This window comes from Diceros bicornis, chromosome 19 (assembly GCF_020826845.1).
Source record: "Diceros bicornis minor isolate mBicDic1 chromosome 19, mDicBic1.mat.cur, whole genome shotgun sequence".
NCBI lineage: Eukaryota > Metazoa > Chordata > Mammalia > Perissodactyla > Rhinocerotidae > Diceros > Diceros bicornis.
The window spans coordinates 15,479,371-15,502,529 of record NC_080758.1 but is presented as its reverse complement, the minus strand read 5'-3'; the positions used below and the strand labels follow the sequence as shown (position 1 = coordinate 15,502,529).

Below are 23,159 nucleotides of genomic sequence, written 5' to 3'. Positions count from 1 at the left end.
CAGAACGCGCAGCTTCTGAGGTTGACCTAGTAACCGGAAGTCCCCTGCGGGCCCTGAGAAAACGGGGATGCAGGTTATTATTGGTCGGTGCTCGTGTCAGTCTTCGGGAGTGTGGAGCTTTCTCTAGCGATTGGAGAGAGTGAGTGCCAGTCTGGGAATCCCATAGGTGATTGGATGTGATAGTGATGGGGCGGAGCCCCGGGGAATGATAATATGGGCTGAGTGTCATTTCCCCTCTGTCACATAGCAAAGACGCCCCCAGCCCCTTGTAACCGTCTCAGGCCTAGGGCCTCTCCTGAGCTCCATGACAGGCCACCCAATTAGGCCGACCCTTAAGGCATCCTGGGCCCACGCCAGTCAACAGACCCTCATAGTGTGACCTTTGACTCCCGGCGTTCATCTTGGAGCCAGCCCCTGGTGTGGGCTGAGGGGGCGGCCATGGAGCTAGGGAGCTGCTTCAAGACCTACGAGGACTTCAAGGAGTGTTTCAGCGCCTACAAAAAGGAGAACAAGTGCTCCTTCGTTCTCAGGGACTGCGTCTCCGTCTGCTTCCACAACCTCAACCACGGCACCTCCATCCGCGAGGACATCCTGTAAGGGCGGGCCGGGGGCGGGGCACGGGCGTGGGGAGGAGGCTGGACAGTCCCCAGGAGGGCAGCCTGGAGGGGGCGGGAGTGCATTTGGGCCGTGTCTTTGAGCATTCGCCAGGCACTCGTTGAGCCCCTGTGTGCCAGGTGAAACGAGAGCAAAACCTCCAGAGGCATAGCTTTCTGACCGCCCGCTTCACCTTCACTCCTCGCTCCTTCCTTCACAGCTTTTCAGGCATTCCTAATAACTGCAGTTTGTCCCGTGTTTTGAGCACCTGCAGTATCCCCGACACAAAGTATGGCCCTCACAAATGGATAAAAACGCCCTGGCAGTAATTTCCATCAGTCTCCTCTTTACAAAACAATAACGTGGTCAATTGTTGGTTATTCGTTCATTCATTCGTTTTGTGAATGGTTCTTGAGCTCTTGAGATTAACGACCGTCGTTCAAACACTTTCCAAGTCCCAGGCAGTGTTCTCTATTCTGTGCATGCTTTCTGTAGGGCTGTATTGAGAATTATAGATAAATGTTATTTTTCCCATTTGGCAATGAGAAAACAGGCTTAGAGGCTAAGGTAAGGGCTCAAATGCCTTCAGGGCTCAGGTGAAATAGTCCTGTGTAAAAAAGTTTAGCTTTTAATTTGACTATAAGAAAAAGAATGGCGAACTAACAGCCGACACCAGGTCTCTGTGCCCTGTGGGACAACAGAAGTGTGGACTGGGCGAAATGGAGAGCAGGCTCTATCTAGTCAACTCCAGCTGATGGCAGCCATTTGAAAATGAAGATCCAGTGTTGCTAGAATTTGGCGCAAGAGGCGTCAGAAATCCAGGCTTTATGTGAATTTGTCTATTTTTTAAAAATTGAAAATCAATTCAAATTTGAGCACATACCATGTGGGCGAATTCTGAGAGTCAAAGCATTTCTAAGTTTGAGACCTCTGGGTTGAGAAGTTTGGCCAAAGCTCTCCATCTAGGAGGTAGACTGTGTTCTCTCCTCTACTCCGAAGTCCAGTGCTATGCTGGGGCCAGATAACATAAAGATGAATAAGTAACCAAACCTACCCTCAAAGAGCTTGAGGTGGGATAGGGTTGTACTCAGGTAAACTGACTAGTATGTGATAAATGCTTTAAAAGAGATGTGCAGAGGAGGAAGTGGTTAATGCCTGGGAAGTGGAGAAAGGCATGATGCTGGAAGTAACGGTTTCTACTGGGCCGTGAATGAATACAAAGGGCCAAAGTCCGAGTTCAGTGGTTAATTGCCGTGTAGCATGGAGGAGTTTGACCAGAAGGAGCTGCGGAGCAAAGGCACGGAAATGTGAAAGAAGGTGGCATGTTTGAGAAAATGTGGGATGCCATGCTTGGCAGAAGTCAGTTGCAGGGTCTTCAGGTACCATTGTGGCATGTTTGGACTTTATCCTATGCTGGTAGCATCTTTCTAAGCAGTGACAAGAATACAATAATGCCCTGCTCTCAAAGAACAGATTAGTGGTTACCAGAGGGGAAGGGGGTGGGGGGAGGGCGAAAGGGATAAAGGGGCACGTATGCTGACGGATAAAAATCAGACAATTGGTGGTGAGCACGATGCAGTCTATACAGAAACTGATATATTAATGTACACCTGAAATTACACAATGTTATAAACCAATATGACCTCAATAAAATAATTGGGGGAAAAAAATAGCCTGCTTTCAAGCTGCTTACAAGCTAGGTCAGATAAAGTGCAGTCGCCTCCTGTTGCCTTCAGATTAAGGGCAGGACCATTAACCTGGCTCGCCAGACCATCTGACCTTTCTGATCTCCCCATCTTGCATTGTGCGCTCCATCCAGACTGGGTCCACTCCACACAGCCTCTGTCCCAAACCCACACCTTCCTGGTCCTTGCATTTACCATGTCTGCTGGTTGGAATAACCTTGCCTATCCACTTATCTTAGCTCACTTTTCCTCAAATATCAGTCACTTTGTATACTATCATTGCAGTACTTACTATATATCCTATATTACAGTTTACTTAACATTTTTCTTTAAATTCAGTTTTGATATTCAAAGAAACCTGTTTTAGAACCAATCTAAGCAATAATATATAAGAAGTAACAGTATAATGGCAAAAAAATAGTATATATTTATAAATAAGTATTCTTGTGTAATCTGAGGTCATTTTGGACCACTTATGGAAAACTCTGTCTTAGCTAATTGTTACTTTTCCTTCAGATCTCAACATATTTTCCAAGAAGCCTTTCTTAACTCCCTAAAGATTAGGTTAGATGCTCCTCCTCTGTGTTCTGACAGCACCTGTTACAGCTCTTAGCACATTGTTTTGAACTATAGTTTACAGAGGTTTCCCGGGTTAGGCTGAGCTCTCCCAGGGAGGGACTCTGGTTTTCCACCTTTTGTAGTCTCACTGATTGGCACAGTGCCAGCTGTGTAGGATTAAGTCCAGATACCTCATAATTGCACCTAAACACCCTTCAGGTTAACTATCCCCATGGTCTAGCACAGGGCTGGGCCCATAGCAGGCATTAAGTAATTGGTTTTTTTTTTGTTTTTTTGTTTTTTAATTTTTTGTTTATTGCAGTAACATTGGTTTATAACATTGTATAAATTTCAGGTGTACATCACTATACTTCTATTTCTGCATAGATTACATCATGTTCACCACCCAAATACTAATTACAACCCATCACCACACACTTGTGCTGAATTATCCCTTTCACCCTCCTCCCTCCCCCCTTCCCCTCTGGTAACCACCAATCCAATCTCTGTCTCTATGTGTTTGTTTATTGTTGTTATTATCTACTACTTAATGAAGGAAATCATACGGTATTTGACCTTCTCCCTCTGACTTATTTCACTTTGCATAATACCCTCAATGTCCATCCGTGTTGTCACAAATGGCTGGATTTCATCGTTTCTTATGGCTGAGTAGTATTCCATTGTGTATATATACCACATCCTCTTTATCCGTTCGTCCCTTAATGGGCACTTAGGGTGCTTCCAAGTCTTGGCTATTGTGAATAACGCTGCAGTGAACACAGGGGTGCTAAGTAATTGTTGCATGAATGAGTCATCAAGTGTTAAACGTGTGATTCAGGGACATAGGTGCTGCAGGGACTCAGAGAAATCACGATGGGCTGGAGAAGTAAGAGAGAAAGGGGGGCTTAAGCTGGGCCCCTAAGATGGGGAGGTGTCAGGAGGTGTATTAGTTTTCTATTTGCTGTCTAACAAATTACCACAAACATAGTGGTTTAAACAACATAGTTTATTATCTTACAGTTCTGTAGGTTAGAAGGCAGACACAGGTCTCACTGGGCTAAAATCAAGGGCTGCATTTCTTTCTGGAATCCCTAGAGAAGAATCCGTTTCCTTGTCTTTTCCTTGGCTCATGGTCCCCTTCCTCCATCTTCAAAGTCAACAGTGGCTGGTTGAGTCCTCACGTTGCATCACTCTGACTGGCTGCTGTCATCCCATCTCCCTCTCTGGCTCCCCTCTTCTGCCTCCCTCTTCCACTTTTAAGAACCCTGTGGTTATATTGGGCCAACCCAGATAATCTAGGATAATTTCTCTTTAAAAAGTCAGCTAGGGGGCCGGACCCATGGCTTAGCGGTTAAGTGCGCACACTCCGCTGCTGGTGGCCTGGGTTCGGAACCCCGGGCGCGCACCGACGCACCACTTCTCCGGCCATACTGAGGCCGTGTCCCACATACAGCAACTAGAAGGAAGTGCAGCTATGACATACAACTATCTACTGGGGCTTTGGGGGAAAAAAATAAATAAAATTAAAAAAAAAAAAAAGTCAGCTAGGGCTGGCCCCGTGGCTTAGTGGTTAAGTGCGCGCGCTCCGCTACTGGCGGCCTGGGTTCGGATCCCGGGCGCGCACCGACGCACCACTTCTCCGGCCATGCTGAGGCCACATCCCACATACAGCAACAGGAAGGATGTGCAGCTAGGACATACAACTATCTACTGGGGCTTTGGGGAAAAAAAAAGGAGGAGGATTGGCAATAGATGTTAGCTCAGAGCCGGTCTTCCTCAGCAAAAAGAGGAGGATTAGCATGGATGTTAGCTCAGGGCTGATCTTCCTCACAAAAAAAAAAAAAAAGTCAGCTAATTAGCAACGTAATTTCATCTGCAATCTTAATTCCCCTTTGCCATGTAACCTAACATAGTCACAGGTTCTAGAGATTAGGAAGTGGACATCTTTGGGGGACCATTCTGCCTACCACAGGAGGATTAATGTCCTGGAGGGAGAAATGGTGTGAGTTAGTGCAGATGTTAACATGATGTACTTAGAAGGCAGTGAGGGGATCTGCTTAGCTAGGAGGAAGATTTATGCTGGAGCAGTGGGAAAGAAAATTGGAGGAACTCAAACAACAGATTGGAGGGTTGGAATTAGTTTCATTTATTTTTGTTTTTGAAGGTTGAACAGTTTAAAAAATGAATTTGTTTTTTCTGTTTTTTTGTGAGGAAGATTAGCCCCCTCTTTTTGCTGAAGAATATTGGCCCCGGGCTAACATCCGTGCCCATCTTCCTGCACATTCTATGTGGGATGCCACCACAGTATGGCTTGTGAGCGGCGCATACGTCCGCACCGGGGATCCGAACCCGCAAACCCCAGGCCACCGAAGCAGAACGTGCGAACTTAACCACTGTGCCACCTGGCCGGCCCCTGAATTTGTTTTTGAATGGTTAATATAGTCATTTAATTTAAAAAAATTTCAAACCATAGAGTCTAAAAGCCAGTGTCTCCCCTTCCACTGTGTTATCTAGAGGCAACCACTGGAACCTTCCTGAGATACGCAGAGCTTGAACAAGCGTATCGTTACCAGCATATGCGTCTTCTTTTTAACACAAGCAGCGGCATACTATTTATACACATCATTCTACACCCTGCTTTTCTCACTTATCAATGTATTTTGGAGATTATTGCACAACACTTATTCCAGGATGTGGCCGCTTAATTCACTGATTTTAGCAATTGTTTACTGAAAACTTACTCCATGCTAGTGTCTGGACATACATTGTTGAGAAAGATAAATTGAGTCCCTGCCTTCGTGGAGCTTCCCCTCCAGTCAGGGAGGCAAATATTAAGCTATAATCACAGAAATAATTATTTCCTTAAAATAGTGGTTAGGGCCGGCCCGTGGCTTAGTGGTTAAGCGCGCGCGCTCTGCCCCTGGCAGCCCCGGGGTCAGATCCCTTGCGAGGACCGACCCACTGCTTGTCAGGCCATGCTGTGGTGGCGTCCCACATAAAGTGGAGGAAGATGGGCACGGACATGAGCCCAGGGCCAGTCTTCCTCAGCAAAAAGAGGAAAATTGGCATGGTTGTTAGCTCAGGGCTGATCTTCCTCACAAAAAAATAAAAAATAAAAAAAATAGTGGTAAGAGCTCCAAAGGAAAAGTCTTGGGTGCTGGGTGGGGGATGACAGTGAATCCTAATCTGGTGTGTAGGGTGAGGGCATAGGGGTGCTAGTTGACACTTGGTACCAGTGAGGCTCTTGATTAGAAAGAACAGACGGGGGCCAGCCCCCTGGCACAGCGGTTAAGAGCGTGCGCTCCACTGCAGCAGCCTGGGGTTCACCGGTTCAGATCCCGGGCGCGCACCGACGCACCGCTTGTCAAGCCATGCTGTGGCGGCGTCTCATGTAAAATGGAGGAAGATGGACACGGATGTTAGCCCAGGGCCAGTCTTCCTCAGCAAAAAAGAGGAGGATTGGCATCAGATGTTAGCTCAGGACTGATCTTTCTCACAAATAAAAATAAATAAAGAAAAAGGAAAAAAAAGGAAAAGAAAAAAACAGTCGTCCCTGACATTTTGCAGAGGTAATTCACAAAGTACATCCGACTTCATTATCCGAGCTGGTCCTCTGAATAACCTTGTTAGAAGTGGGTTCTGTTATTTCCATTAAATGAGTTAATACATGTGAAGTGCTTACCACAGTGCCTGGTACATAGAAAAATTTCCATAAATAATAATATAGTAATATTATTATTATGCAGATGAGGAAACATTTAGGAGACATTTAGGAGAAGCTAAATGTCAAGAGGACTGATCGTTTCTACCTCTCTCCTTTGCGTTAAAGCTCGGAGTGTCATTAGTAACTCTTTGGAGGCTGTGTTACCCGAGTTCCAGGTGCTTGAGCAAAAGCAAGGAGGAGGGTTGATTCAGTAGAGGGAGGCCAGCAGCAGGGGCTGAGGTAGTCAAGACTTGGGAGAGGACGGTAATAAGAGAACCTATGACAAAAAGCACCCTCACCCCCGGATCACCTGGTGTGAGCCAGGGCTGTCTGAATTTGGTACAGTTACAGCCAAGAAAAAGGGGAGAGGCAGAAAGGAGGAGGCAGGTTGGAGCAAGGGGTAGGGGAAGATTTCAAAACACTATAAGAAAGTGCTTAAGTGTTAAAACTGAGGGTCAGACCCAGCCTGTTTATTGCCAGAGCTCTTAACCTGCCCTACTTAACTACTGGGTTGTAACAACTTTCTGGTTCCACTTGTTCAATTATTCATTCAACAAACTTCTAGAAAGAGGTTAAATGTTTACCCCCAGACATTGAGCTGAGGTACAAAGATGAGTAAATTGTAGTCTCTAACCTTATGGACAATAGTGGACTAAGCTAGCTTATGAGGAAGTGACTTCACGAGCAGCCCAGGGCTTTAGCAGAGGCTGGTTACCTGCTTGTTGTGATGTTGTAAAGGATATTCTTGGATCGTTTGTTGGACACTGGCTCTGTGCAGAGCACACTGTGTTGGGCTTTTTGAGTGATGTATGGGTCTGTGGGATGAGCACTGCTCTTGGAGGACTGGAGGGTGGCAGTTGAAGGAAATATTTTTAGGAGATAATTTAGCAGAAAGTGATGTTTCCCATAGCCAGATATGCATACTACTGGTGGTCAGGCGAGATGATTTTAATAGTAGGTATTTATGTTACCCTTCAGACATAAAGATCCTATTGAATAGAGTAAAATGAGCTGATTTAAAGAAAATAATTTGAAAATTATAATGCAGATGTTACTTGGGTGGCTATGGCAGATATAAAGGTGGTTTGTGATTCCTTGAAGTTCAGGAAAAGCTGGCATAATGATTAAAAGTGAGAGCTCTGGAGTCAGAAAGACAGGCTTTATACCCTTGACCTTGGGTGAGTTTTTTATCCTCTGTGAAAAGTTTCATCTTCTGTAAAATGAGGATGTGGTGAAGATTAAATAGGAAAATGCATGTAGCGGCTAAAACATAGTGCTCAGTAAATATTTGCCAGAGTCGTAACTGTAGCACATGATAGAAAGTGGTAGGTATTTTAAAAGAGTCAAAGAAACGTACTGTGGGAGTTAACCACCAAAAGTCCCAATCAACAGGGAGATTCTATGATTTTTATGCCAGGTTTCCCCTCTCATATTTTTATACGTGGCTGCTGTGCTTTTCTTTTTGTTATGCCTTTTTGAGGATTGATAGTCTACAAACAGTCCATGAAGTATTCTGATGTCTCTCTCCATTGCTGTTCAGTTTAATAGCTACCTTTTTGGAACACTTTTTTGGAACACATTCCAGACACTCTGCTAAGAACTTTACAGGCATTGTTGTGTTTAATCTCATCACACCCTTTGAACTAGGCCCTTGTTATCTGAGTTTTCATTTTCCATGTATCCATAGTCACAAGGCTGTGTAGGAAAGCAAAAATCATAACACAAAAATCTTGCTAATAAACTAGCCACTTATAAATTAGTCACTACTTAATCATTCCTTCCTGCTTACCCCGACCAGTCCCATCAACATCTTTGGCAGCCAGTTTCTGGCTAATGAATAGATGTGGTAAACATTAGGATAATACGATGTAAGTAAAACTGATTGCAAACTGAAATTGCATCTCTCCCAAGAGCTGTATGATTTGGTGAAGTCCCTGAAAGTAATGATCAAGAACTCCTTACATCACCCTCAGCCTTACACCAGGTAACAGATGGAGAAGGGAGCCAACCAGGATGAAGATGTGATAGCAACTTGAGAAGCAAAGGATTTGCATAAGCAAAGAATTAAATTAGGCCCTTGGGAGACAGGGATAAAGTCCATGTATATTTTGGTAAAACTGACCTTTACATATTGCAAAAGTGAGATAGGAGATAAAGTATCATAGCGTTTGGGAAAATTATACCAGGAAAGAAAAACAGTTGATGCTTTAAGTTGTTCTTTGATTATTCTAAGAATTGGTGTATGGCTGCCATTATAACCTACATTTTGTTAAATATAATATTAACTTCATAATTTTAGTCTTACTTTTTAAGATAAAGCTCCACTCAAATCTTTTTTCCACTATTTACTGTGAAATATTTCTGAGGATGTTTTTGGCTGCAATTAACTGAAAACTCTGACTCAAAATGGCTTATTTCTTAGAAGCCCAGAGGTGGGCCTCTGCAAGTGATTGTTTCAGGGCTCAGGCTGTTTGCATCTTTCCCCTCTGCCATCCTCAGGATGGCTCCCAACATGGCACAAATGCAGGAGTCACATCCAGAAGAAACAGCCTTCCTTGGTTTCCTGCAGATTTCCTAGCATGTTTCTTTGTCCAGAATTGGGCCAGTATCCCTTCCCATTCCTGATGAGATTACCTTAATAGGCTTAGAGTAGCCCTGAAGCACTTAGCTATGTGGGAAAGGAATGGCAACCTTAATAAAATTGGCCTTTTAGGAAGGAAGAAGGGGGCTAAAGGGTGTTAGGTTGGCAACCCACAGATCCTGTCACAGCCTTTTAAATGAATTCACTTTTAGTGGTACTGATGATTCTTGGATCAGGTACTGATATTCATAGACCAGTACTCTTATTATTTCCATATTTATAGAAAAGGAATTGGAGGCTTAGAGGAAATGAAGTGACTTTTCCAAGTTCACACAGCTAATAAGTGGTAGAGCTGGAAATTAAACTCAGATCTTCTGGCTCTAAGTCTTGTTCCTAACTCAAGTTATATTGTCCAAAATGGCTTTACTCCACCTATAAAAATCCTATTCATTGCTCAAGGTGCAATTTACACACAACAAGGACACAAATCTTATGTAACATCAATCAAAAGCTTTAGTTAATCTGTACCAATCCCCATAGAGTGAATCACTCTTTATTCAGTTATAAGTATATTGTTTGTACCTCTGTTTAACCATTCATTTAATTTTGACTATACTGGCCACCTATGTGATAATCTCTCTGCTCACTAGACTTAAAGACTATCTAATTAGTCTCTGTAGCCTTTGGAGCAACAAGTATAGTGTTTGGTACATAGTAGGACTTAGTAAATGTTTGAAATGAAACAAAGGAGTTGTCCGAAGTTATAGTTAGAATAATACTGCTAGGACTAGAAGCGAAGTCATCTGACAAGTTCTCCCAAGGATCTTCCTAGTACACTACTCATACTATAAGAACTTTCTGTGCCGTATGGTCACTCATTTAAAGTTCATTTCATTGTGTGTGTTTAGAGCACCTAGTCTGTGCCAGGGGCCAGTGCCAGGCAGTGGGAGTACAGCAGTGGCACTGTCCAGTAGGAGAATACAAACACCTATAGAGTAGAGTGAAAGGAAGCAAGACTGGCTGACTCCCTTCCTCCAGATCCTGGTTGAGCGTTCTTAGATATAAGCAATAAGGGAAATTCAGAAAAGTATAAAACCTTATCCCTGTCTTAAAGGGAGTCTATGCTTTAACCTGGGAGACGGAAATAAGTACAGAGCTCAATGAATTCTTACAAAAGATTTGTGTACTTCACTGTGTGTAAGTTATATCTCAATAAAAAAGATTAAAGAAATCAGGAAAAAAAATGACAGAGGCTTCAGCCTAGTGCCCATTAAGCTTGAAATGATAATGCCAACAAGGACAGTATGTTTAGAGATCTTTAGGGAAGTTATTGAACCTGGCCAGTGTGTTGAAGGTCAACTCGAGGAGGGTAAAAATGAGAAGTAAGAGAAAGGAGAAATATTTTGAAAGAAGACAGGCGGCATAACGGTTAACTGTGCAGACTGTGGCCAAGCAGGCTTAGTTCAAATCCCAGGTCCTCCAGTTTTAGCTGGAGGATTAAATCCCAGATTCTCATCCTTAGAACCTTTTAAGCCTGTTTCCCCATCTGTAAAATGTGGATGATAATAGAACCCTTTTCCTGGTAGAAAATGATGCATGTAAGGGACTTAATATAGCCTGGCAGATAGTAATCCTTAACACGTGTCATAGTGGTAGGAACGATTGTAAAAGACTTGTTAACGTATTGAATGTAGACGTGGAGAAGGAGGAATTAAAAAGAACGCCAAGAGGGCCGGCCCGTGGCTTAGCGGTTAAGTGCACGCGCTCCGCTACCGGCGGCCCGGGTTCAGATCCCGGGCGCGCACCGATGTACCGCTTCTCCGGCCATGCTGAGGCCGCGTCCCACATACAGCAACTAGAAGGACGTGCAGCTATGACACACAACTATCTACTGGGGCTTTGGGGGGAAAAAAGGAGGAGGATTGGCAATAGATGTTAGCTCAGAGCCAGTCTTCCTCAGCAAAAAGAGGAGGATTGGCATGGATGTTAACTCAGGGCCGATCTTCCTCACAAAAAAAAAAAAAAGAATGCCAAGGTTTCCACCCTGGAAGGTGCAGTCATTAATGGAAACTAGAAAGGTAGAAAGAGCTTTATGGGGCCAGACCCAGTGGCCTAGTGGTTAAGTTCAGCATACTTGGCTTCGGCAGCCTGGGTCCAGTTCCCCAGGTGCAGACCTATGTCTGTTAGTGGCCATGCTGTGGTGGCAGCTCACATACAAAAAGAGGAAGATTGGCAGCTGATGTTAGCTCAGGGCGAATGTTCCTCAGCAAAAAAAACAGAAAGAACTTTATGGTTGGCACTTGCCAGTGTCTTTTCTTTGGACTAGCCTAACAAACTTGCACTAAGTGCACATAAAGTCAATATAATTTGATGAGCTAGAGCTATGCTAAGATGTTGAGCCAGAAGAAGGGTAGGGCCCAATCTAAGGGCTTGGGGAGGGCTTCCTAGAAAAGACTATGGTGGCACGTAGTCCTGAAGGATGACTAAGCTCTGAGATGAAGACAGGTGGGAAGGGCATCCCAGACGGAGACAAACGTGAGCAAAGGCATAGAGGTGAGATGGCACAGTGAACATGGGAAGCTGTAGACAGTCTTTTTAGGGCATAAAAAACAAGATGGTGGGGCCAGCCCCGTGGCTTAGTGGTTAAGTGCGTGCACTCCGCTGCTGGCGGCCCGGGTTCGGATCCCGGGCACACACCAACGCACTGCTTGTCCGGCCATGCTGAGGCCGCATCCCACATACAGCAACTAGAAGGATGTGCAGCCATGACATACAACTATCTACTGGGGCTTTGGGGGAAAAAATAAAATTATAAACAAAACAAAACAAGATGGTGAGGGGGTGGAAATGAGGCTGGAGAGAGAGGCAGAGGCCACACTACAGTCACCCCTCACTGGCCTTGCTATACTGCTGGGCTGCTCCAGCCCCCTCCTTGGCCCTGAGCTAGGGATGGCATTGCCGCCCCAGCACTGTGCACAGAACAGGTGCAGGCGTTTTCAGCCCCGGGCCCTTCCACCCTGTTATTGCGGCCCTGACATATCCTGTTTTGCTAAGCTTGCCCCACAGGGTGGGCAGACAGGACCAGCTGGCTTAGAATGTTTGGAAAGGGGTTGATAAGGTGCACAGGCTGTGTCATGTCATTCCAGGAGCTGAGATATTTTGCCCCTTCCCTGGTCTTTGGGCTGGGACTCCCTAAGGAGGCAGGCGCATGACCTGTCCCAGCCACCTGTGGTCCATGAGTCATTTATCCAGTACCTCTTTGATAAGCATCTGCTGAAGGAATAGCTTTGTGTTAGGTACTTAGAATACACTGAGGAATAATTCAGTCTTGCCCCTTGAAGACAGTCCCATCCAATTGGAAAGGTACTGCGTGAACACCCAAGAGATTGTCCCAAGGCGTAGGAGCTGTGGTAACAGTAGCTGACTTTTTTTTTTTTTTTTTTTTTTTTTTTTTTTGTGAGGAGATCAGCCCTGAGCTAACATCTGCCAATCCTCCTCTTTTTTTGCTGAGGAAGACGGCCCTGGGCTAACATCGGTGCCTATCTTCCTCCACTTTATATGGGACGCCGCCACAGCATGGCTTACCAAGCAGTACTTCGGTGCGCGCCCGGGATCCGAACCAGCGAACCCCGGGCCGCCGCAGCGGAGCGCGCGCACTTAACCGCTTGCGCCACCGGGCCGGCCCCTGACTTTTATTTAGAGTAAATAAAAGGCTGAACCAGGCTCTGGGTTAAATATTACATCTGTGGCTTATTTAATTCTCACAACAACCCTAAGATAGTTTCATTTTATGATGAGAAAACTGCACACAGAGAGGTGAAGTGACTTGCCCAATGTCAGACGGCTTCTGAGTGGTGGAGCTCAGATTCAAATCTAGGCAGTCAGCCTCCAGCATCCCCACTGTTAACCACTAGGGATACTGCCACCTAGAGAATCTGCTAATCCTTGTATTTTAAATAAATACTGTGAATTCAGAAAAAAGAGCAATATCTGTGGCTTGAGGGCATCCACAAAGGCTTCCTGGAGAAGGTGGGACCTTATTTGGGTCTTGAAACAGGGGTTGAATGGGGATAGGAAGAGAAAAACAGCCAATACTTGATTTAATTACCCTTCTCCTCTGAATCATCACTTCTGGCCTAGAATGGCAAAGCTGGCAGGGACCCTAAAGACCATCTAGCCCAGGGGTTCTCGAACTCGCTTAGGATTCAGATATTTTTCTTTACATGAAAGATGAACAGAGATCTTCCCTCTTAGAGAGGAGGCCCAGACATACTCTAACCTCTGAGGGCCGCTTTTATCTTTGCTGTCTGGAGGAGGAGGAAGAGGCAGTGATTCACAAAGGGTAGAATACAGGGGACATTCTAAACAGTGAGTAGCCAGCCAAGCACTCTGCTGTTGCCTCTTGTCCATTTTCCCTTGTGTCTTGCCTCATACTGAATTGTTTGTAGGGAGCTATACATGGGTAACAGAGAGTAAATGAAAGGAGTTGGGGCTTAGAACTGCTGTAGATAAAAATGAAGGGAGTTTTAGTTGGAGAGGGTCTTGAAGAAAAAGCGGAATACTTTGGGACTGGAGAGGGAGCGTAAATCTTTCTTCCCTACATCCTGCACTGCATTGTGGTCTCTAGGAAACATATCAGCCACTGTAAGACCCTACAGGGCCTTGTCTCATAAGAGAAAGGGGAAGGTCAGCACCTTTTTCATTGTCATTCTACCTTCCCTAGATATGTGCAGGTGAAATTTGTCTGTATTCGGACCCAGTCAAACAGGAAGAGAGCACCAGAGGTGGACATGTGCCCAGCATACTTGCTCCTGCGGTATAATGAGAAACTGGATAGACTATTTATCAGTGAACTCAACACCCAGCATATACATGTTGACTCTAAAACTGCGTGTCCTGGAGGAGACACCACTGGCAAATCGCAAAAGACAATGTGCCTGCAGAAACCCCAGCCTGCACAGCCCACAGGCAAGAAAGACCTTGACACAGCTGAGAAGTCCCCAGTTGAACCAGCATTTTGCTTAGATAAGGTCCAAGCACCCTCAAAACCAGAGCAGGAGGGTATCACTCCTTCTGACCTGGCCAAGATAGCAAAAGTAATAAAGAACTTTCTTAAGGGGGATGAAGGTTCCATGGCCTCCTTCAGTGTAGGCAACAGCCAAGACTTGGACCGGCTCAGCTTCCAGAGCAGCAAGATGAGCAACCTGTTCATCCGCTTCCCAGAGAATCTCTTGCTGCACCGGGTGGAGAACGCTCAGGGCCACATCCTCTACGCTTTCTTGGTGGAGAACAAGGAACGAGAGGGTCGAGTGGTACACTTTGCTGTGCTCAAGGCCGAGACAGCCACCTCTGTGGCCAAGATGTTGAGTATCTTCACAGAGTTCAACTCAGATTGGCCCAAGGTCAAGGTAGTCTTTGTGGACCCGTGCTTTCCTCATCGAGCCATCCTTCAGGAGATCTTCCCTGCTGCCCGCATCCTCCTTTCCATCTACCATACAGCCCGACTCTTGGAGAAGAAGTTGCATCGTAGTTCAGTAAATCCGTCCTTTAAAAGGCTCATGAAGGAAGCCCTGCGGGAGGCTGTGTTTGTCACTTCTGATGCCAGCCTGCAAAATCTCTGTCAGATGTCCCAAGCCCTTCTAGATGAGGAGCTTTTCAGCTTCCTGCAGGCCCACTGGTTCTCCTGTGAACTGCTGTGGTACATGCACGTCAGGAAGGGCCTGCACGCGTGTAACACCTACATGGACAGTCTAGACGTCGTCACTAGCAAGGTGTCAAGCCTCTTTCGGGAACAGCAGTCCCTGCTGGACTGCATCCTCCGCTTTGTGGATTACATAGACTTCTTTAATACGAAAGGCTTGAAGAACTTGCCCACGGCTCCTCCCAAGTTAAAGAGAGCCCGGCCAGCAAGCATGCCACCAAAGTCCAAGAAGGCTTTTGGAATTTGTGGAGGGAGCCTCACCAGGCTCCTTGTGGATGAGAGAAAGCCAGACCCACAGCAGTTGCAGCCCCAGCCGCAGGTGCAGCCCTCCCAGGGTGGCATGCTAGACACCTTGCACCAGAGTGGCTCCGAACTGGCCTATGAGCTGTGCCACAATGAGTGGGAGGTGGTGCAGAACTCCACCCACCTAGTGGACGTGGCCGGCTCCTCAGTGGACGTTCAGCTGCTAGAGGACTCTCACCAAGTTAGCAAAGATGGCTGTAGCTGTAGCTGTTCCTTTCAGCAGTGGTACCACCTGCCGTGCCGGCACATTTTGGCCCTGCTGCACACCAGCCAGAAGCCTGTGGGTGAAGCCATGGTGTGCCGTCGGTGGCAGAAGAGGTACCAGCACCTCCTCGGGCCCAGTGGGGAACTGCGGGAGCCTGTTGTGGTCCCAAACCCAGGCCAACCTGGGAAGCAAGGACGGAATGACATGATTCAGGACCTAAGAAGGGAGCTAGCAAACCTGCTAATGCAGAGTGAGGGGCCCGAGCTGGAGGAGCGCTGTTCTACCCTGCGCAAGATTGTGGACATCTGGGCTGACCCCTGCCAGCAGCCTGAGCCCAGTCACCAGCCAGGGAACTTCAAGGATGTGGGCCGCCTCCCTTTTCTTTGGGGAAAGCAGGAGGAAGGGGAGAGACTCCTTCCTGCTAGAGCCACGATTCATGATTAAAACACTTGCACTGGCACACTGGACCACAAACCCCTCTCCTTGGAAGTCTGAGAGCTCAAAATGGGCAGGGGTCCGCATTGTAACCAATGTCTTCCTAGGTAGGGCTAGGAAGATTGTTACAATAGGAAGAAGAGGAACCCCACTGTGTGACAGTCATTTGAATCTGCCCCTTTTCTGCCCTACCTTTGGCATTCCCAGGGAGCCTCATTCGTTGTTCAAGGCCAAAGTTATCTCCCTCCTGAAAGGTCATCCCTCTTTCTCTCCGACCCCTGAGATCAGATCTTATTCTCTTTACAGAGATGAACCCTTGCCCCAGGACAGGGTTAGACAAAATGAACCTGCTAAAAGGGCCTGTTTTTGGAGACAAAGGGAAGGAGGGTGATCCTTGGCTGTTGCTGCTCTTTACAAAGAATCTGTTATTTGTACCTATTTTTATTCATATTAAATAAAGGTTTTTGTAATAAAATCACATAAGCAGAGGAAATATGTGCTGCTTGAACAGGAAAGGAATCTAATGGGTGTTGTGGAGCCAAACACAATCTGATGCCTCAAATTCAGACTTAGCAATCCACCACTTAACTTCGTCCTCTTCCTACCAACCAAGCCTCAGCATTGATTTCAACTGCCTTGTATTCTAGTAGGAGGCCAATTAGACTGGGAGGGAAGAAACCTGAGTCCTAGATGTGACTGCCTGCAACTGCTGGGGGACTGTGGGCAAGTCCCTAATTTCTTTGACCCCACTTTCCTCATCTGCAAAAATTAGTGTGTTGGCCTATTCTAATCCCAATTTCCCCTCTAGATTTATATAAACAGAACATTTTCGTTGCAGTTATAAGCACCAACACTGACTTTTGTTGTTGTTAGTTTGTAATCTTAATCACCTAAAGCCTGGTAGTCACCCAGCTTTCCAAGATGCCATCTTCAGAGGAACTGAGGTCAAAAGATGGCAGTCATTCTTGGTTCTTGCACGAGTTCACCGTGACCTTCCGTTCTGGATCACTCTCTTCTCTAGAATACCGGAGGGGGTGGGGCTGGGCAACACCAAGGTTCAGCGCGCTCAAGGAGATCTGGATTTCCTCAACTCCAAGGGTTGGGCCCCTGACCTCTGAGGTAGAGACAGAATTTGAGACCTGCGCCTCAGTTTCCCCATAAGGCAGAAAACAGTACAAACTACATATGCACCCTTTCCTACCACGCCCCGTCCCACCCCACCCCCCGTCCCCGGGGCTTCGGAATTTGACCAGAAAAAAGAATCCGTAGAACACTGCTCTTTATTTTCCTTTTCGTTTTCGGCCTCTGAGGGAGTTTCCATAGTAGCATGCCCTTCCAGTCGTCTGTCTACCAGAATCCAGGCTCCAGAGTTCCAGCCTCAGGGCTCAGACTCGCGGGAATGCAAGCGTCCTCAGGCTTTCATTGGTTACCGCCAGCCGAGCCCCTCGTAACCCTGGTAACAGCACCGCCCACGAATTGCCAGGCTGCGATTGGTCCGTGCGCCTAAGACCGAAAACGAACTCTTCAGGCCATTGGCCCGAGTCACAGCGAAGCTGGCGCCGCAGTTAGTGATCCTAGAGATCAGTCAGTCAGAGGCAGGGTCAAATAGGGAGAAATGGCGACCGAGCCAGCCTGTGGGTGAGTGATTTCTGAAGTGGTGGTGTGAGGCAGCTGGTGACTGCGGTCAGCCATGACATGTCTCCCAAAGGGGCGGGAGGTTGACTGCTCTTCTGGCTCCAGCCGGACTCTGAATGGGGACGTCAGACGTCCACGTCCTCCCACCCGCGTTGGAGGTGAGAGAGGTCAGAGGCCGCGTCCTCTCTCAGTCCCTGGTTTTGGGCCTCAGGTGCTGTGGAAAGCAGTCAGGATACCCAGCCAAAGACTGAGCTTCCAACTACTTACAGAGCAATGGTGGGCAAGTCACTTAACCTCCTTGAGCCTCAGTTTCTCATTTGTAAAATGGAGACAATAACCCGATTTGGAGCCAATAAAGGAAACATTTGACTAGCACATTGCAGTTGAAGGATTTACATAGAGGCACGAGAAGCTATGTGCATTTGTTTTATAGTTGAAGGCATTGAGGCTCAGAAGGAATCACTGACTTGCCCAAGATCACACAGCAAGTTCAGGGCAATCGCAGTTCTCTTGTGTGTACCAGGACCAAATGAAAGAATGGATGCCAAGAAGTAATTTGTAAATATAAAGTGCTAGACAAATTTAAAATGCTATTTTAAAAAAACAACCGTATGCAGCTCTGGCCTTCACACTCATCTCATGGAACCAAATCTTTCCATGGCTGGCTTCTTAAAAATTTGGTCTCGACTCCACAGAGAGGGCTTCCCTGACCACCTTAGCCAAAGTATCCCTCCCTCCCCCAACTTACTATCTACCTGTTACCCAGTTTTTTGGTCTTTGTAACTTTCATTACTTCATATATCCTCATTTGTTTACATGTTTATTGTATATCTCCCCAGAACAGTGCTGATAGATAGTAAGTGTTCAATAAATATTGTCTGGATGAATAATTCAAGAGCTAAGCCCCTCCTCTCTCCTTAAACCTCTGTTCCTCTCCATAGGCCCATCTTTGGAACAAGATCTGGGAACTACAATCCAGCCTCAGGCCTCAACTTAGTTGGAGCCTGAGAGACTGAGAGCCTCCTGGACAGCAGCCTCACAGAGACAGTACTTTGACCTTGGCATCTAGACTTCTCCCATCTCCCCCATGTCCCTGACAATGCTGAATGAGCTCCTGATTGAGGACCCAAGCCCACCTATGCTGCTGTACCAGGGTAGCAAGACTGCCCAGTTAGATACCCTCAACTATCAGAGCTGCTTTATGCAGGGCGTCTTTGCCCATTTCCCTGAGATCTTATTTATCCACCGCACCTATAACCCAAAGGGCAAGGTGTTATATACCTTCCTGGTGGATGGACCTCAGGTGCAGCTGGAGGGTCATCTTGCCCGGGCAGTCTACTTCGCCATTCCTGCCAAGGAGGATGCTGAAGACTTGGCCCAGATGTTCCAGGTGTTCAAGAAGTTTAACCCAGCATGGGAGAGAGTTTGTACCCTCCTGGTGGATCCCCACTTCCTTCCCCTGCCCACCCTAGCCATGGAGTTCCCTGCAGCTGAGGTCCTGCTCTCAGCCTTCCACATCTGTAAGTTCCTCCAGGGTAAGTTCTATCAGCTGTCTCTTGAACAGCCTGTGGAGAGGGTGCTCCTGACCTCACTGCAGAGCACGATGTGCTCGGCCACAGCTGGCAACCTGAGGAAGTTGTATACACTCCTGAGTAACTGCATCCCCCCAGCCCAGCTGCCTGAGCTCCACTCACACTGGCTGCTCAATGACTGCATCTGGCTGGCCCACCGCTGGAGAAGCCGAGCCGAGAGCAGCCGCTACTTCCAGGGCCTGGAGGTCACCACCCATGTCCTCAGCCAGTTCTTTGGCACCGCCTCGTCTGTGGAACAAGGCATGACCTCCCTGCTCCGATACATGCAGCAGAACTCTGGAGACAAGGCAAGCTTCAGCCTGGGCCTGAGTCCCCAGAACAGTCATGCCCCCTCAGACGTCAGCCCTGAAAGCCCCAAAGTGGAGCAGTTGGTAGAAGCCCGCATCCAGCACTCCATTAATGCCATCTGCATGGGACCAGCAGCCCAGCTCTGCCTGGGTGAGCTTGCAGTGGTCCAGAAATCCGTGCACCTCATTGGCTCTGGCTCAGAAAAGGTGAATATACAGATCCTGGAGGACACCCATAGGGTGCAGCCACAGCCCCCTGCCAGCTGCAGCTGCTACTTCAACCAGGCCTTCCACCTGCCCTGCCGCCACATCCTGGCCATGCTCAGTGCCCGCTGCCAGGTGCTCCAGCCCGACATGCTGCCAGCTCAGTGGACAGCAGGCTGTGCTGCCAGTCTGGACAACATCCTGGGCACTAAGTGGAGTGAGACCCTGGATAAGCACTTGGCAGTGGCCCTCCTCACTGAGGAGGTGGGTCAGCTCTTGCAGCACTGCAGCCAGGAGGAGTTTGAGCGGCGGTACAGCACCCTGCGGGAACTGGCCGACAGTTGGATCGGCCCTTATGAGCAGGTCCAACTCTGATTACCCTCAACGCCCAGAGATGCTCATACACATGTACATGCTCACATCTACCCCTACACACACACACACTCACACTGTTTTACTTCCATGGGCCCTCCTTCCAGGAAAGGACAAGAGTTCTGTCTTATTGCAGCCTGCTACCTAAAATGTGTCTAGTTCCCTAAGACAAGAGTCAGCAAATCTTTTCTGTAAAGGGACCAATAGTAAATATCTTAGACTTTGCTGGCCACAGACAGTCTCTGTTGTATATTCTTTTTTTAGTTGTGGATTTTTAAAACCTCTTCACAAGGTAAAAACCATTCTTAGCTCAAGGGCCTTACAAAAACAGGTAACCCCTGCTCTAAGATAAGAGATAAGACACTGAGTGGAGATGGAGGGCTGGGCCTTGGTTACAGATGACTCACCTGACCCACAGAGGAAGAGGCCCCCTCAGGGGAGGTGGCTCAGCCAGGCTCCCAGCCTCTCCTCCTCCCCCGACTCACCCATCCTGAGTTCATTAAAGTTGAATGTTGCCTATTCCAGCACTTGTCTAGTTTTTTGTCTTGTAGAAGGCAGTTTAGGAAATATTGTGGAAAGAATAGACACTTCGGAGTCTGACACTACCTGCAAATCCTGGTTCCTTCCCTGCCTGATTTTTGAGGCCTGGTTCTCCTTTTTACCACCTATGAGACTGGGCAAGTTACCTCTGTAAGCCTCAATTTGTTCATCTGTAAAAAATGGGGATCCCCTCAGCATTGGAAAGTGTAAAGGAGAATGCACATGTAATGGGCCCAACGCCCAGTGGATGCTCAGATAAGTTAATTTTCCTTCCTTGCCTATGGTCCCATCACCTGCTCTCAGCAAGCTGGGAAATGTAAGGAGAGGAAAATTCACATGGCCTACGACTTGGTATAAGAAGTTTTGGTGGAATCCCAGAATAATACAAAAGAGGCTTCCACTCTCCAAGCAGGGCCTCCTACCTCAGGTAATTTTCATCATAACTACTCTGACAAGACCTGTCTCCCGGCTTAGTGGTATCTGGAGAAACTTCCCGGGGTCTGGGCTCTGAAGAAGGACTTGTGTTCATCAGAGAGGCTCAAACGACCCCCCTATCCCCATCCCTGCCATAGGCACCCCCAACCCTGTCTGCCCAAAAACCATACAGAGAAGCCACCCTATGTATCTGGTGCTATTTCATCCAGCTACAAGCAGGAGCCAGGATGCTGGCCCCTCCTGGATCTCACTAGGGGCATCTGCCCAGAGGCTGTGTGCGCATGCGCCTCCTCCCACCGCATCCCCTCCACAGCCCCCTCTGGCTCTGGATGGGCCATCATGAAAGCTTGAGCCGCCCGAATCAGATCCTCTTCCCGCAGGCCTGGGACAGGCACGGTGGGGATGCCAGCGATCATCATGGCCAGGGTAAGGATGCAGATGTCAGGCTGGGAGCTGGCTTCCTTCCCCCCTGCCTCAGAGGGGATCGGCAGAACCCCTGGTGACAGCCCACACAGCAGCAGGGGCCCAGGCCTGCTGGGGCCACCCAGGTGGGGAGCTCTGCTTCTGGAGCAGCCATCCTCCCAGCCCAGGCTCTCCGGCTGCCTCACGTGGGGGAATCTGTGGCAGTATCCGCCGTACTCCTTCCTCCGCAGTGTCTCCCAGCTAGCCCCCCCAGGGCAGCCCCTGGCTTCCGGCATTGCCAGGACCGGGCCCCAGGCCTGGGCAGCAGGTGCTACCTGCTCAGCTTTCTGGCTCGGAGGGCCTAGTCTGTTAGCAGCCACCACCACTGGCTCTGCAGGACTATAGAGGCCAAGGGATGAGCCTGGAGAAGCAGCCCCACCTGCAGAGACAGGAATGAGATGGAATGTTATTCTTGGTCCTTTGAGGAGGCCCTGAGGGGCAGGGCATAGGAGCAGAGCATTGGGAGCAGGAGCAATTAAGACCAGAGGGCTGTCTAGGAGTTGGGAACTAGGTTTTGCTCATATCCACACCCCCAGTCCCTAACACTGAGTAAGTGATGGAGAAGTGTTTGTTGAATGAATGAGCAAGTAGGTAGCTATTGGCAAGGACTTTTGGAATGGCTTTTCTTCAAAGAGAATTGACTCCAGGGCCAGCCCAAAAATGCCCAGCAGAACCTCTACCTCCCCAGAGCCAGGAAGTAAGTTCTCTGGGGAAATTGTCATACCCCCTCTGGTTCCAGGAACCCCTCTCTCACCTTGGCTGGAAGGCAGAAGACCCGGATGAGTTTGTGGAGACATGAAATAGGACATGGCTGCCCCAAAGCCCCTGTTTGTGAGGGAACAGTCATCTGCCTCCTGTCCTATCCTCTCCATCCTTCTAGAATGTTACCTCATAGTCCCTCCCCTTTACACCTGAAACCCACCTCACAGCATTGACCTGTTCATTCTAGAACCTGAATATGACAATGGGATGGGGTTAAAAGAGTGCTGGACCAGGAACTGGGCATTCTAGTTTCTTGCCTTTACCTTGGGCAAGTCACATGGACAGTTTTGTTCCTTCATATCCTCATCTGTAAAGTGGGGGTGATGACTGCCCACTACCTCACCAGAAGTTGTGAGAATTAGAGCCCCATGGCCTAGCGGTTAAAGTTCAGCGCACTCCACTTTGGCGGCCCAGGTCCAGTACCTGGGTGTAGAGCCACACCACTTGTCTGTCAGTAGCCATGCTGTGCTGGCAGCTCACACAGAAGAACCAAAAGAACTTACAACTATACACAACTATGTACTGGGGCTTTGTGGGGCGGTTGGGGGAAGAAGGAAAAAAAGGAGGAAGATTGGCAACAGATGTTAGCTTAGCGCGAATCTTCTTGTACAAAAAAAAAAAAAAGTTGTTGGGCCAGCCCCGTGGCTTAGTGGTTAAGTGCGCGCGCTCCGCTGCTGGCGGCCCAGGTTCAGATCCCAGGCGTGCACCGACGCACCACTTCTCCGGCCATGCTGAGGCCGCATCCCACATACAGCAGCTGGAAGGATGTGCAGCTATGACATACAACTATCTACTGGGGCTTTGGGGGAAAAAATAAATAAATAAATAAAAAGTTGTGAAGATTAAATGAGATCATTTGTATGGAAGCAAATGATCAGAGATACCACCAAAGGAGTCTAGTGCTTTGTGTCCTGTAGTGTGAGAGAAGGAATACTCTGCATTCATTCACTGCATGACCGTGACCTTAGACAAATACATTCCCATACATTCCCATCTCTTGGCCTCAGTTTCTCATCTGCAAAATGAAATAGTTGGTCTAGGGCACTGGTTCTCAGGCCGGGCTGCACATCAGAATCTCTTGGGAGCTTTTAAAAATACTGACGCC

At 47.8% G+C, this 23,159-nt stretch overlaps 3 protein-coding genes across 5 annotated transcripts; 2 read left to right on the top strand and 1 right to left on the bottom strand.

Moving 5' to 3' along the window:
• ZSWIM3 (zinc finger SWIM-type containing 3) lies at positions 1 to 16,612 on the top strand. The gene is made up of 2 exons (XM_058562598.1): positions 1 to 593; positions 13,845 to 16,612. The coding sequence occupies exons 1-2, from the start codon at positions 439 to 441 to the stop codon at positions 15,772 to 15,774; spliced, it is 2,085 nt and encodes a 694-aa protein (XP_058418581.1). The 5' UTR covers positions 1 to 438; the 3' UTR covers positions 15,775 to 16,612.
• On the top strand, positions 509 to 20,374 carry ZSWIM1 (zinc finger SWIM-type containing 1). 3 transcript variants are annotated; one of them, XM_058562599.1, is made up of 2 exons: positions 509 to 593; positions 18,342 to 20,374. In XM_058562599.1, the coding sequence occupies exon 2, from the start codon at positions 18,488 to 18,490 to the stop codon at positions 19,856 to 19,858; it is 1,371 nt and encodes a 456-aa protein (XP_058418582.1). In that variant the 5' UTR covers positions 509 to 593; positions 18,342 to 18,487; the 3' UTR covers positions 19,859 to 20,374. The 3 variants fall into 3 exon arrangements, with proteins under 3 accessions (XP_058418582.1, XP_058418584.1, XP_058418583.1); XM_058562601.1 differs by lacking the exon at positions 509 to 593 and adding an exon at positions 16,819 to 17,403; XM_058562600.1 differs by lacking the exon at positions 509 to 593 and adding an exon at positions 17,412 to 17,558.
• Positions 20,375 to 20,956: 582 nt separating this feature from the next.
• Positions 20,957 to 23,158, bottom strand: SPATA25 (spermatogenesis associated 25). Its single transcript, XM_058562604.1, has 2 exons — positions 22,047 to 23,158; positions 20,957 to 21,671 (listed from the first exon to the last, which is right to left on the bottom strand). The coding sequence occupies exons 1-2, from the start codon at positions 22,162 to 22,164 to the stop codon at positions 21,040 to 21,042; spliced, it is 750 nt and encodes a 249-aa protein (XP_058418587.1). The 5' UTR covers positions 22,165 to 23,158; the 3' UTR covers positions 20,957 to 21,039.
• Between the last annotated feature and the right edge of the window lies 1 nt (position 23,159).